Source organism: Erinaceus europaeus, chromosome 7 (genome assembly GCF_950295315.1).
Source record: "Erinaceus europaeus chromosome 7, mEriEur2.1, whole genome shotgun sequence".
Lineage (NCBI taxonomy): Eukaryota > Metazoa > Chordata > Mammalia > Eulipotyphla > Erinaceidae > Erinaceus > Erinaceus europaeus.
This window is the reverse complement of record NC_080168.1, coordinates 104943688-104959543: the sequence shown is the minus strand read 5'-3', so window position 1 is coordinate 104959543 and position 15856 is coordinate 104943688. Positions and strand designations below refer to the sequence as shown.

General features: G+C 40.0%; 1 protein-coding gene across 1 annotated transcript in view; it reads right to left on the bottom strand.

Moving 5' to 3' along the window:
* The window catches only part of LRIG3 (leucine rich repeats and immunoglobulin like domains 3), a 61364-nt gene that overhangs the window by 21318 nt on the left and 24190 nt on the right, over positions 1-15856 (bottom strand). The window contains exons 4-9 of the mRNA XM_007516658.2: positions 6835-6966; positions 5760-5903; positions 2505-2648; positions 2053-2196; positions 1457-1600; positions 445-525 (exon numbers count right to left, since the gene is read on the bottom strand). Of these exons, the coding sequence (XP_007516720.2) occupies positions 445-525; positions 1457-1600; positions 2053-2196; positions 2505-2648; positions 5760-5903; positions 6835-6966 (789 nt within the window). The remainder of the gene's footprint in view (positions 1-444; positions 526-1456; positions 1601-2052; positions 2197-2504; positions 2649-5759; positions 5904-6834; positions 6967-15856) is intronic.

The window sequence follows — 15856 nt, the reverse complement described above, 5'->3', positions numbered from 1 at the left end:
TCAATACATATCTTTTTTAAAATTTTCCCTTTTGTTGCCCTTGTTTTTTATTCTTGTAGTTATTAGTTGTTGTTATTGATGTTGTCATTGTTGGATAGGACAGAGAGAAATCGAGAGAGGAGGGAAAGACAAAGAGTGGGAGAGAAAGATAGACACCTGCAGACCTGCTTCACCACCTGTGAAGCGACTCCCCTACAGATGGGGAGCCAGGGGCTCGAACTGTGATCCTTACGCTGGTCCTTGTGCTTCGCACCACGTGCGTGTGCTTAACCCGCTACACTACAGCCCAACTCCCTCCCCCACCCCATCAATACTCATTTAGGGGAAATGACAAAGTAGCAACCAGATAAGCATCTACTTGTCTACCTGTTAAGACATTAATTTGTGAAACTCACTTTGATTAAGATAAAATGTTTAAAGAGTGAGACAAAACATAATACTCACAGCTGTCTCAGTTTGTCAAGGCCAGAGAAAGCGCCATTCATGTCTTCTATAGTCCAGGAAATTTCATTGTTCTTCAGATCCCTCATTTAAGAGGAAAAAAAAAAAGAAACTTTACTGAAACTAGTACAAAACAAAAGATAAATTCTCTTCAGAGACACACTCAGAAATCTAAGATTACTATCCGCATATCTTGTAATCCGTAATATCCCTCATCATATCTGTTGTTTCAAAATGATAGAAAAACTCTCCATCAGGTTTCTTACAACCTCTGCCCTCCTCCCTCAGCAACTTTTAAAGTCTTCGCTCAAATTCAGGAAAGCAGACTTCAGTTCTATTAATTCCCCTGTCAAGATGACTAAATTCTGAAAGATTTGACTAGTTTGAAAAATACATTAAACTTTAAAACCACTGTTCCAACCACACCAGGAGGAATTCGCCAAAGCATACAGCATGCCTTTCAATTATGTAATGCTTCAAATAGTGCAGAGGAAAAGTTTCTGACAGTGCAAAAATCAAAAGTCCACTGCACAACATTAAAGTTAACATCTGAGAGATTTTTTTTTTTCAAAGTTCAATTAATCACATCTTTTTTTTTTTTCTCTCCTACAATAGAGATCAAGTCTGGATATAGCTAGCAGGATAAGCAGGCGTTGGCTTTTGATTCCTTTCGCATAGACTGTTTTTCTCTGAGTAATTCTTAATCAGTATTTTATAAAGAAAAATTAGTGAATTTAAAATTGTTTTCCTCTTGAACAGTGACTAACTTCCTGGAAATCCTTAGAACGCCAACAACAATCACCAAAACAATCTGATCACTGTCCTTTTTAATCCCTTTAAGAAACACATATGGATAAAATGGACCTATTTTAATCAAACTGATCTGGGAAAGATTAAGACATTACTTCTGAGGCTGTACACATTTCCTTCACAACAAAGGAAGGCTGGTTGGAGAAAAGTGGGCACATTTAGGAACCAATTAGGTTATGTACATAGAGCAAAATGTGTAACTTACAAAGTCTTTAAACTGGAAAGCCCCCGGAAGGCACAATCAGCAATGTAGCTGACTCTGTTGTTCCCAATGTGCAGTGTATTTAGCAAGCTTAAGCCCAGGAAGCTTGAATCATCTAACCTCGATAAGTGATTGAAAGCTAGGTCCCTGTAAAAAAAAATAGAAGGAAAGAAAGAAAGGAAAAAAGAAAAAGTACAAATAAAGTTTTTATTTTTCAATTAAGCACAATGATTTAAGAAAAAAGCAAATGAAACAAAACAAAAACACCCTGATACTATGCGTAACTACAATAATCCTTATTGTACAATGGTGTCTTCTTGATAATACTCACGTAAACATGATTTCTAATCCTAGCAATTAAAAAAAAAAAACTATTCTCTGTATTTGGAAATAACCATCATTACTTTAGCCCATGTGCTACTGAATTGAAACAGCAGAGTTGTCTGCAATTTGTCACAACAAAAATATGACTAGGTTTTATATGAAAAAAGCTGTCACCTTGGAAACTTTGTTATGAAAATTTCACAGATCAGTGGTAAGAAGCTCATGCTCTGGCATGACCTGTGCTCCGAACCTGAGGAGAATAAAAGGGAACTCACAGCTCACTGAGTTTCTGGCAGAATTCCCAGGCATCAGGGCTGATCCTGTTGATGGCATTTTGGCTGAGATGAAGTTCCTGGAGCATCAGCAAGCCGTAAAGCCAGCCTTTGGTAATCTCTGTTAGGTTGTTATGGTCCAGCTGCCTACATTTACAACAAGAATCAAAAGCAGGATCAAAAGTTCATTATCTACTCTCTTCAAAGGGGACATATGATTACATCCTATTATATATGCCTATTGTTGTTACTACATGCTTGGCTTTTGTTATATAGGTATCAGCAAAAAACACCGTCTGCTTATAAATTCTCAGTCACCTCACCTGAAACACTACAAATAAGACTGTTCACTATGTGATTTTTTTTGGACTTAGGATTTGAAATAAAAGCTACTGATTGTTTACTGAGCATTCTGGGAATCATACTAAGAAGGGATCATGATAACCCACACTTACAAGATTTCCATATTGCTCAGTCCCCAAAAAGCTCCATCCATAAGTTTTGTTACTCCGTTTCGCTGCATCTTCAAAGATTTCAGAGCACCAAGCCCTTGAAATGTGAGTCCGTCCACATTTTTTATCTTATTTCGATTCAGTTCACTGCATTGGATGTTACAATTAAACATTAGCTTACACGACAAATTCTAGATGTAGTAACAAAATTAGGCAGTACTATAACATAGTTAAATCAGTCAGTGATAAGTTACATAGACTGTTTTAAGCTTCTTAGTATCTTTATTGAGAAAATTTTGATTAATAATGAGTAAATTTCCTCCTGGCATCAATATGAAAGTTACAACACTGTGGGGGGGGGGAGCAGGCACAAAAAATAACTTCTCAAGGCAAGAGGCACAAGTGTTTAATATCCAGGTGGAAGGACACAAAAAGATGCACTCTTGAAAGAAAAGTCCCTCTGTGCTAAAACAAACTGCTATGGGGAGAGAACTGTACGGTTCAGGGCTCAAATCTTGCAAGGAAGCAGAGGGCAAGCTGTATTGAAAACTAACATCCCAGTCCTATTCTTAAAACTGTAAGATGATGCAAACCTGGGCATTAAAAGCCACAAAGAGGGGGAGAGGGAAGCCCTAGGGCAGAAACGTGCTGGAGCTCCAGGGATGCTATATTGGGATTTTAGTTTCCATAGTGAGAACACTGGGGGAAGATTCCTGGCCTAAGCCAGCCATGACTACCCTGTCAGATTGCCACTACCTAGACTGAGGCCTTAGCCACAGATCAAATCTGAAACTGCTGCACACAGCAACTCTGTGGCTAGTAAGAACTGACAACACTGAGCTTCTTGGTTGATACCCAGGTTCAAACACAGACCACTAGGCCCAGGTTCTAAGAGAGAATCAAACATAATGAGAAAACACTGTTGGACCAAGATAGCAACTGAAGAAAATCCCAAGTTAAAAAATGCTGCGTAAACCTCCTAAAAAGGATACCAGGATTATGATCCCTAGCATGGTCTCTGAATAAAGAAGTTTAATGGAAGAAAACTTGGAGAAAATCAGAGAACATGCAAGTTATAGCAGAAATACAGTAGCTGAGCTAAAACAACAATAAAACAAAAACAGTTGAAAGGTGTCCCAGCAGATGGACAGAAGTCAAGGACTGAAACAGTGAGTTGGAGAATAGAGTAGAAGAAGATTTAAAAATCATTTTTTAAAAAAGGAACTTAACCAATGAGAACAATGTAATAGAGTTATGGGATAATATTAAGAGGAAGAACATTCATATCACAAGGGCACCAAAAAGAGCAGAGATAGGACCACAATTGTTATTGGATAGAGACAGAGAGAAATTGAGATGGGAGGGGGAGATAGTGAAAGAGATAGAGAAATACCTGCAGCGTTGTTGCACCACTCTCCAAGCTTTCTCCCTGCAGGTGGGGAACAAGGGCTTGAACCTGGGCAGTTCTTGTACACTGTAATGTGCGCACTTCACCAGGTGTGCCACCGCCTGGCCCCAGGAACAAAATTTTTATTCGAACAAATATTAACCAAGGTTGTTCCCCGGAAGGAGACAGATCCTTAGATCCAGGGAGCATTAAGAGCTCAAAACAAAAAGAATTTAAACCTAGGCTCACCAAGGTACATAACGGTTAAAGTGGCAAAAAATCAAATATAAAAGAAATGTAAAATCCTCAAAAGAAAAAGTTACTTATAAAAGACCATCAGCTGATTTTTTTCAACAGGCTCTCTAAAGACCAGAAAGGACTGCTGTCGAATGGAAAAGAGCTCCACCTAAGAATGCTCTCTCCAGCTAGGATAGCATTAAGGCTTGAAGGAGTAATGAAGAGCATTTTCAGATAAACAAGCGACTTCTATGAAGTAAAAATAGACAGGGATCTTACCCATGTACAGTAAAGAAACACAGCAAGGAAAACAGGGAGCATCAGCTGAAAACACAGCTTTGGATTCAGACCAAAGACCTGAGATTACCAAGCAGAATAGGAGACTGGCAAAGGCTTGGGCTGCAAGTGTGCAGGGGATCCATAAACTGAAGACAAGGGCTACTGGTGCTTGGGAGATAGGTGTGGATTACTTACATATTTTTCAGAGATACAGAATTATATTTCAAAAACATTCATGATCTTATAAACCAAGGAAACCTCAGAAACAAAAGTAGAATTTCCTTTTGAGATGTGTGATACACTTCTGGAATAAGAAAATACTGAAAGCCTACCACACAATATCTAAATTGTTGTCCAATCAGCATAAAAATAAACAAGTGAGCATTTATTTTTAAATTGTAAGAATGAGAATATGGACCAGTACGTTGAAATATGATACAGGGGGGGGCAAGTGGTGGCACACCTGGTTGAGCACACATGTTACAATGTGGAAGAACCTGGGTTCAAGCCCCCAGTCCCCACCTACAGGGAGAAAGCTTCATGAATGGTGAAGCAGCGCTGCAGGTGTCTCTCTGTCTCTCTCTCCCTCTCTGTCTCCCCATTCCTGTTAGTCTCTTGCTATCTCTAGTTAATAAATAATGCTGATTTTAAAAAATCAAATAAAAATTGGGTCTTAAAAAAAGGACTATGGGGTCTACTCAGGAGCAGGGCCCTTAAGTATATCCTTTTCAAAACTGCTTACTCCTTCAGGATTCTTTATGTGTAATGCCTTCTCTTTATTTCTCAACCTCAGTTGCACAATGGAATCACCCAGGGAGTTTTAAAAAATTACTGAAGCCCACCGCTTCTTACCTCCACAGGTTCTAATATAACAGGTCCAGGGTGTAGCCTGGGCTCTGGGATTTTTAAAACTCCCCAAGTGTCTGTAATGTGCAGCCAAAGTTGAAAAATCACTATATTTTAGAAGCCTGTTCACAGATCATTTTACCCTTATTAACGAGACAGTTCTGTGCAAGCCACTTAAGCCGCCAGAGCCTCCTGCAGTTGTCAGTGTTATTCTCATAAACCTCAGCTGTTGAGAGTCCCTGTGATTTCTTCAGTGCCACAATGATGCCTTTGTGAGGAGGTTGCTCAGTGATTACACTGTTCACTCTTTCATTAACAATCCAACATGCCTTGTCAGGCTGGAGCTCACGCCAGGTGACTTCTAGACTTCATTCTGATCTAGAAATCCTATAACTTGGGCTCTCAAAAGGGAAGGTGACCAAATCCTCACTTTCAAACTCCTTTTGCCACAGTGTGGATTTTAGGAGATAGAGGAGGTGAGGGAACAATGTCTAGGGCATCTTACTCACAGGTATTGCAGCTGGGGCAGTTTGAACATCTTGGGTGGGATAGTTGAGATACGGTTCCTGTTCAACTTCAGCACCAGCAGTGTGTTTGCCAAATTGTCAAAATACCCAGGTTCCAGCCATGTGACTCTGTTGCTGTTGATATACCTATTGAAATTGTAAACATGAGCTGTTCTTTCTGCTTCCTTTGGGTAACTGCATGCATAGTCTGCATTGTAGTCTCCAAAAAACTAAACATAATTTGTAAAAATGAGCAGTGAAAGAGGGCTGGTTGGTGGTGCACCTGGTTGAGTGCACACATGACAGTGCGCAAGGACCTGGGTTCAGACCCCCAACCCCCACCTAGAGAGAGGAGCCTTGACAAGAAGTAAAGCAGTGCTGAAGGTGTCTCTCTATCTCCTTATCCTCTCTCAATTTCTCTCTGTCCTAGCAAGTGAATAATTTTTAAAATGAACCATTAAGATGATTACTTCTGGGTCATTATAAACCAATATGGACTGAGATTCACCCATATTACTGAGGAAAAGTAACTGGAGTATTTAAAGTTACAAAGCAATTTTAGAGATGCTTATCCAGTCTTTTATGAGATTTGTTGTCTTTTATGAGGTTAGTGAAACATAACAGTGATTTCACTTTGATATTTTTTAAATGTTTTGCAATCCAAAATTGTAGGCATAAAAGGAAAACTGCGGTTACAGTAAATTACAATAGGAAAGCAACATCTTTGATACATCATTAGTCAAATAGGCAGACTTTACTATATCTTAAAATTGATATTTGAAAACCGTAATGCATTATAAAATTATAACACAGTAAATTTTACTTAACATAGGGGAAAATTCTGTTGCTATCATCAGGGCTTCACCACTCCTGTCCCCCTTTCTTTTTTCAGAGAGAGAGAGAGAGAGAGAGAGAGGTGCCAACCTAGAGTGGCAACCAGGGTGCCAACCAGGGTAGCAGAAGTCCCAGGAGATTCAGACCCAGGTCCCATGTATGGCACAACAGGTGTTCTTCTCGGGGGAGCTAGCTCACCAGCCTCCACAGATGAAAACATTCTGTTAATGAAAAATGGACTTACAGATATTTGAGATGTAAGGGTGGAAATGCACTTTTCAGCTCTGAAATATTATTGCTGCTCAGATCCAAAGTTTCGAGGGAATGAAACTGTTTCAGATGTCCCGGTACTATTTCAACAATCCTGTTTCCAGCTCTAGAATTGAAGGAGAACACACACAAGAATGTGAATGGGCCATGATATGAAAGGTGAAGACTACTGTAACTTGTCCTTCAGAAACATGGAGTAAAGAACTCCAAATAGTACTGTTAAAAATCAAGCAACACTGATTATCAGAAAAATGCAAAGAAAGACAGTAAGATACCACTTCACATCTATGAGAATTTCACACATACATTAAAAACAACAGGTGTTGGAGAGGATGTGGAGAAACAGGGACTCTTCTACACTACTAGTAGAAAAGTAAATTGGTCCAACCCCTGTAGAAGATAGTCTGGAGACTCATGGGCCTACACTATAACTTAGCAAATTCTCTCTTAGGAGTTAATAATACAAAGGAAACAAAATCATCTATCCAAAGAGATCTCTGTACGTCTATGTTCACAGAAGCATAGTTCATAATAGCCCTAACTTGGAAGCGACCCAGGTGCCCAATGACAGATGAGAGGCTAAGGAAGTGGTAGTGTATATACATAATGGAATGCTACTCAAGGTTTCAAAATGATGAAGTCATTTCCTTTGCCTCATCTTGGATGGAACTTGAAGGCATCATGTTTAAGTGAGATAAGCCAAAAAGTGAAAACACAGTGAAACTTGGACTGGGTATGGTATATTGCATCAAAGCAAAGAACTCTGGGGGAATAAGGGAAGGCAGAGGGACTCTATAGGGGTGGATCTAGGGGGATGAGAATGTTTTGCAGACACCTATCATAGAGAGATAAAGTGTACCCATAGCAGCCAGATGGTGGCACACACAGTACTAAGTGCAAGGAACTATGCGAGGACCTGGGTTCAAGCCCCCACTTCCCACCTGCAGTGAGGACACTTTACAAGTGGTGAAGCAGGTCTGCAGGTGTCTCTCTCCCTGTCTGTCTCCACCTCCCTTTTCAATTTCTCTGTTCTATTGAATAAAAATGGAAAGAAAAAAAAAAAAGGAAAAATTGGCTTCCAGGAGCAGTGGAGTCGTAATGTCAGCACCTAGCCCTAGCGACTGGAGGCAAAAAAAAAAAAAAAGTACCCACGTAGCAACAAGTGTACTATAAACCATTACCACTCCCTCCCATTAGTTAGCATTATGGCCACTTTAACTTTGCACTGAATAGTAAATCATAATTAATATTATATATATGGTCACTTTTTTAGAAATCTGGGCTGCATTTAACAGCTATGACACCTAAATTCTATACAACTGTCACCAGGGTTCACCATCACTCCACATCAACTTTTTCAGACAGAGAGAGACATACGGAGAGAGGGCAAGACATCACAGCATCAAAGCTTCCCTCACCAGTGGGGGCCTGACTGGAACTTGGGTCACTTGCCTGACAAAGCAGGCACTCCTCTTGCAGATGAACTACTCTGCAGATTCAGTATGACTTTCCTTTCTTTCCTTCTTTTTTCTTTAACCAGAGCACTGCTCACCTCTTACTTATGGTGGTGCTCAGAAACTCGGTTACCCAGGGAAACTCAGAGCCTTCGACATGAAGGTCTGTTGAACAAATCGCTATGCTATTTTCCTGGCCCTAGTTTAACTTTTCTTAGTATCATTGTGCTAATGACACTCCTTCTTTATGATATTATTAAACAGTATGTAAAATAACTAGAACCAGTTTGGCATTCCAGGTGCTGACATGTCAGTTTTCTGTTCCTGACTCTTGACTTCTAATCTATTTTAATTCTTGCTGAAAAGTATCCATATTACCATTACATTGGGATTTTGAAAAAAGAAGTCTTCCAACATACATCTTTTTTTCCCTTTCTTTCTTCTTCTTCTTTTTTTTTTTTTTTTCCTCTGTAAGAAGCAGCAGTTACAATGGATTGCCTTAGTCATTCAGCCTGTGGATATGCTTCAGGGGTTTGGTATTATAAAGGGTCCACAAAAGAGCACTTCAATGCCTGGGAGTAATTAGATTTTTTTTTTTAAATTTAACATTAACAGTCTTACAAACCAGTTCATATTGTCCAATATAGTAGTCACAAGTGGCTATTTAAGTTAATTAAAATGTAATGTTAAAATGTATGTCTTTTGTCACAATGGCTACATTTCTAGCCTTCCAGAGCCACATGTGCCTGATGGCTGGCTGTATAGAGGGGCACTGCACCCACAGGATGTCTCCATTACGACCCATAGTACTACTGGCGAGCACTGTACTACACAACAAAGGAGAAAAAAGAAGAAATAAGGTCACCAATATAACAGCTTTGAAAGTGATATTTAGCATTCAATTACCACAAGTAAACAGGAATTAAAGTGACATGTAAATCATCTTAACTGTCATATTAGAACAAGTAATATGCCTTTTTATTTTACTATTTAATGTATTTTAGACCATCATTTGCCAAAGGGAAATGTTCAAGCAGACTAGAAAGAGAATAGAGTCTGCCAAAAAAAAAAAAAAAAAAAAGAGTTGTGCAAAGAGACTCGTGCCTGAGGCTTCATAGTCCCTGGCAGGTTCAGTCCCCTGTACCATCATAAACCAGAGCTATGGTAAAAAATAAATAAATACATAAGTAGATATTAAAAACAATAAATTATTGAGCTCTTTTGCATTACAGTAGCTCACGTAACCCTCACCATTTCAGAATATCCTGATCAGGTGTTGTATTTTTTCACAAAATCCTATTCTGCATTTTGATACAGCACTTAAAATAGTTGTCCTCTCTGCCACACTGTGAGCTCTTTGAAGCGAGCTACGTCTCCACTCTTTTCTCTAAATAGTGTTAAGTACACATTAGGTGCCAAGCTAAGCATTTTTTCATATATTATGCTATTTAATCATAATAAGTTTTCTCTGATGTAGATCTTATGATTTTAAAATGAGGAAACTGGTGCTTTTAAACTAATGAGTTCAGTATTCCCAAGCCACCTCACAGAATACATCCAAATTAGTTCCAATGCAGTCCCTGGAGACTTGTTTCATAGATAGTTTGGCAATTAAGTTCTTATTGAAGATAAATGGCCAGGAAGACCCACTATACTTTTACCCCTTAAAAAAAAAAAAGTGCTGAACTTCTGGTTTCAAACTAATGTGGGAATTCACCAGGGTCACTGAGCCATGATCATGCCAACAGTAAGAATGCCTGCGAGACAGGCCCCCCCCAACCCCACTTTTATCGAAAATCAGGTAGATACAGATTTGCAGGTGTTATGCATTGATATGGGTAGAACATCAACTTTCTGTGTATGTGCAAATGTCAGGGATGCCTTTTACAACAGGGAAGAGCAGTAGAGATGGAAAATGGATTTAGGTTTCTATGCAGACAACAACACACACAAAATAATGTTAAATCCTTTGATTCAGCTCACCTGAGAATCTAACCCCACTATTTATTTACTATTTCTTTCCTTTGTTTTTTAAAAATATTTTATTTAATTATTATTTTTTTTACCAGAGCACTGCTCAGCTCTGGCTTATGGTGGTTCAGGGGATTGAACCTGGGACTTTGAAGCTTCAGGCATGAGAGTCTCTTTGCATAACCATTATGCTATCTACCCCTGCCCAATATTTTATTTATTTATTTATTTTAATGAGAGAGACAGAAAGACAGAGAGGGAGAAAGAGAGAGACCAAAGCACGGCTCAGCTCTGGTTTATGGTGGTACTCGGGATTGAACCTGGGCCCTTGGAGCCTCAGGCATGAAACTCTCTTTGCATAACCATTATGCTGTCTCCCCAGCCCATTACTTATTGTTTCTATTTTGTCAACATCAGACCTTCATCACAAATGGGCTATTTTTAGATGAGGATGGGAGTATGGGGGGGGGGGGCAGACACAACATTACAGTGACTAAGTGCTCTCAAGGAGGGTGGGCTAGAATCTTGGTCCCAGGAACAACAAAGCAGGCACCCTCCCAAGTAAGCAATCCCAAACCAGGTAACAAACACAGGTAAAACTCCTAAAGACTGAGTTTTCTCTATTTAGTATGATAATACTAAAGCAAACAAACGAACAAACAAGTCTCCTATAGAATTCACAAATATCAAGCCCTTCACCCTTTAGACTGCCATAACATTTTACAAACTTTGTTTAACAGAGGCAAGTCAGCCGTGACCTCTGATTCTGACCATTTCCCACATCTGCATTCACCAATGTATAAACCCCTTGATCTAGCTGTGAGGTACAGGGTGATGCAAGTGAGACAATTAGTCAATTTCTAGGTCCCGGAGATGGATTCATGGATTCAGTCCAAAAGAAAAGCCACAGGGCCAGAGGGTCAGAGTGTGTGGGTTAAACAAAACCATGCTTTGGGGGGAACAGTTTTTTCTCTTAAATACAGAACCCAAATGTTTGCATTAACCAGGATGTCCTCCCACAAACAGTGGAGTAACCCAAGAGTCCAAACGTTTTTACCCACTCTCCTCCTCCCTTCCCTACTCCTGCCCCTTATTCCCTCACCAAACTCACATCTGGTTTTGGCCCTCAGGCTGTCTAGGGCTAATATAGCTACACTTTTGTAACAGGCAAAAAAAAAAAAAAAGGAAGGAAGGGAAGAAGCAAGGAAGGGAGAAAGGAAGGGAGAAAGAGAGAGAGAGAGAGCAGAAAACGAAGATGCTGAGCTGTGGATTTCTGCAGTAAAGGGAGCAAATCAGCTTTTTGTGGGAGGGAGAGGGAGACCCACAGGTGTCTGTCACATTGGTCCGACTTACAAGTTAGATACCATACCACACAATCTTAGGTTTATATATTCGTTTGTTTATAAGGTAATTATGAACAAGGTACTAAAAGTGCCAATTACTTGAGTGATGAATAAAGTTTTCCTTGCAGTTAAAGTATGTTGTAGCCAAAGCCAGCAATTTCCTGAACTGCACACCTCCTAAATTGCAGTGTGAAAGTGCTCAGTTATAGATGGAGCGTGCACAGTGCTGTCTTTGTCAGCACTGCTTCCTAGCACAAAAATCCCTTATAACTGCCAGGATAATAGTCCCTGTATCACAAAAATGTAACTCTGTCCTAATAGAATTGAATTAAACCCAAATACCTGCTTCATATTAGCTCTCAGACTAACTGGTAAATAATCACCTGATATATACGAGTTTACAAAATATAAGACTTGCTTTATGTCATGAAAAGAAGTTAAACAACATAAAAAAGAGTGCATGAAAAACTAGATTAAAAACCTCTTTAGTCACCAAGAACCCTCAAATGTTTCATAACAGAGTGGATCACAAGTAGTTGCTTTCCAAAAGACAAATATTCAACTCCAGCTTTAATATTTCTCCAAGTAAGCATTATTGCCACAATTGATGAAAACATTAAAAGCACTGCAGTTAATTAATATTTGGGGGGCAGGAAATGTGCAGTGCATTAGCAAAAGCAAAACTATGTGAGTATCTTTTTCCATTACTTATACTAATGTCGAACTGCCGTCTTTCCATTGTTCAAAGCTGGCATATGCAAGTATTATAAGGCTTGTCAGCCTCTTGCTACGCACACCTTGACGGACTATGAATATTTTGGTCGTTTATTTTTGCTAGCAGTACAAGATGTACCACGGTCAAATCACTGCTGAGGTCAAGTGTAATTTACCCCATGTGTACAAAAACAGATGGGGGGGATAGGGAGGGAGGAGGTTGGTCAATTAGAACACAGTTGAGGCTTGTTAAGAGGCCACAGGAAAAACAGGAGCTCCAATGCTTTAAGCCTCAGTGTCTCAAATGCAACAGTAATTATTTCACCTTGTTACTAATTTCACCTATTCTTTTCTTTTCTTTTCTTTTTAATTTTTTAATTATCTTTACTTATTGGATAGACAGCCAGAGGGGAGAAGGAGAGAGAAAAAGAGATACCTGCAGCACTGCTTCACCACTCATAAAGCTTCCCCCCTGCAGGTGGGGACTGGGTGCGGGGGCTGGAACCTGGGTCCTTGTGCACTCAAGCAGGCGTGCCACCACCCGGCCTCCTAAGGGAGCCTCCCTCTCAACCAATTTTGCCAAATACCTTTAAGATACAGACCCAAACATGGATGACCATTTTCGGAATGGTGATGTTTGCTGAGTGCTAATGATCTAACAATAAACCAGATGAGTGAAGTCCGTGACCTCATGAAGCTTTCTTTTTTTTTATTTTTTAATTTTTTTTTCTCCAGGGTTATTGCTGGGCTCAGTGCCTGCACCATGAATCCACCGCTCCTGGAGGCCATTTTTTCCCCCTTTTGTTGCAGCCTCGTTGTGGTTATTATTATTATTGCCATCATTGATGTTGTTCGTTGTCGGATAGGACAGAGAGAAATGGAGAGAGGAGGGGAAGACAGAGAGGGGGAGAGAAAGATAGACATCTGCAGACCTGCTTCACCGCCTGTGAAGCGCTCCTCTGCAGGTGGGGAGCTGGGGGCTCGAACCAGGATCCTTACGCCAGTCCCTGCGCTTTGCGCCACCTGCGCTTAACCCACTGCGCCACCGCCCGACCCCCGAAGCTTTAATTCTTTTGAGAGAAGCAGGCAGGCAAAGTGGTCACCAGAGTAACAAGTGCTATGATAAGGAAAGAATTCAGAGGAAAAAAGGGGCAAGGCCCTTACAAAGTGGGGGGTATGGCACGTCAGCAAGCCTCCCTGCTGCAAGAAGGGTTGGTTTCCTCCAAGAAGCAAGTGAGAACAACACAAGGCTAAATAATAAATGACAGGGGGGTAGATAACATAATGGTTCTGCGAAGAGATTCCCATGCCTGAGGCTACAAAGTCCTAGGTTCAGTACCCAGAACCACCATAACTAGAGCTCTGTGAAAAAAAAAAAAAAAAAAAAAGAAAGTATAAATGAAAAAAATAAAAGGAAAGCCTTAGTAAGGCTGGTACTTAAGAGTCCATGGGTGGAGAGCTAAAAAAAAAAAAAAAAATGTAATTCAAGAGTAAGATGCAGAAGATGAGAATAGGTCAAATACAATCTAACAGACATTTGGTCTTTACCTTCTGACCAACTGGGGGGAGGCAGAGTGCAGGATTCCAAATGGTGAGGTGACCGTGTCAGATGTGCACTTAGCATGTGTGTGAGCCTGAGTATTGCAGGAGGAGTACTATAATGGCACCACAGGAAGCTTCATTGTTTCCTTCCTGTCCACTGATGAGTCAGAATGGGGGAGGGGACCACCTAGCCTAGAGTGGTAAAATCATTCATGTGTGAGGTCCTGGCAACACACACACACATCCCTCTGCTCTGGACACAGTGAATACAAAGAATGGGTAGGAGGCTCCTTGTTTGATGCAGAGGACACCTGATGCAAATGCCAGGGATGCAGTGGACCCCCCTGTGCCCAGTACGGCGTTGAAAGCCCACTCTTCCAGGACACAGGCTGTGCTTGCCCCTCGTCTTACACGCAGATTTATGTGGCAAGCCTGCAGTTGTATTTAGTGCTGAGTACCTGGGAGACCTTCTAAAACATGGGAAACAGACTGAGGTTCCCTCCAACTCAGATGTGAGCTCCTGCTGACCAGAATCATCCTGAACTGGCATTTTAATCTGTGTGTAATAACAAAAGAAAACAGATAGACGGGATATCTCTATATATAAGATGGATATTTGTCCTGATACTCCAAACATGGGCCCTGAACATAAACTCACACTAAATCAGTAACAGTAAAATTATGAGGCGATGATCACATGATGATGGTGATGACAGGTTTGCACCTTTTGACTCACCATGATCCCTAGTAAACATAAAGAATCACAAAAGAACTTGGATGCACGCTTAAGTGGATATAAATGATGCTAGGTTATTTCCTGAGTCTAAAAGGAGTTTCAGAGAGAAGAACATTCTTTGTGAGGAACCAGAATATCAGGTTCTTTCACACTGGAATTCCTGAACCAATTAAATGGTAGCTTCTTGATGAATAAGAAAAATCTGTCAATAGTTTCAACTGTCTCCTACCTATTGCACAAGAGAACAGGTAGCTTAGGGCTTTGTAGCTCAATGTGTAAAGACATGCAGTCTTGGCTATTTCGAGAAGGTGTGTGTATATGTGGCATTTTTGTCTTACCGTGTGTGCAGTAAAATTTAATTTGAAATCATTTATATGCGTAAATACATATTTCAGTACCTATTTTCTTAGAATGCATTACTCTAACCACACCCCTTGAGTTTAATTCAGTTGTTACAACTAACAAATTGTTGAACGTGTGGTCACTGTAAACAAAGATAGAGCAGTGCATTCATTAGCTGTACTGACTGTACGGACAGTTTGGCCCCAAGCAATACTGATTACTTTTTTTTTTAAGTTTTTAAAAATTTTAAAAAATATTTATTTATTTATTTATTTATTCCCTTTTGTTGCCCTTGTTTTATTGCCTTGTAGTTATTTCTGTTGTTGGATAGGACAGAGAGAAATAGAGAGAGGAGGGGAAGGCAGAGAGGAGGAAACATTTACACCTGCAGACCTGCTTCACCGCTTGTGAAGCGACTCCCCTGCAGGTGGGGAGCCAGGGGCTCAGCAAATACTTATTTCTATAAATAACTTGCAAGGAATCACCTTATCACCATTTATAAAAGAATTATAAGTTGTTAAAGCAACTATATTAAAGGTTATTTGTATTTCCAACAATAATCCTTTCTCCTCCCCCCACTATCTATCTATCTCTATCTCTATTTTACTTTCCTTAAAAAGTTGCTTGAACAGAATACCTAACACCCCATAATAACACTCAGGCTGCTTTCAACAGAGGGAGTTGGCAAGCAAAGAACCTCTCCCTCACAGATAAAAATAAACTCTCTGCTTGTCTTTTTTTTTTTTCCCTAAAAAGATAATTAAGAAGTTTCATAAAGAGACACATGTTTAGACTGGTCTACTACTATTGTGAAATCAAAAGAATAAAGCTAACTGAGGAAACTTCTGCAAGGAGAAAGACTCTTGATTATGAATAACTGATACCAAGAAGTAA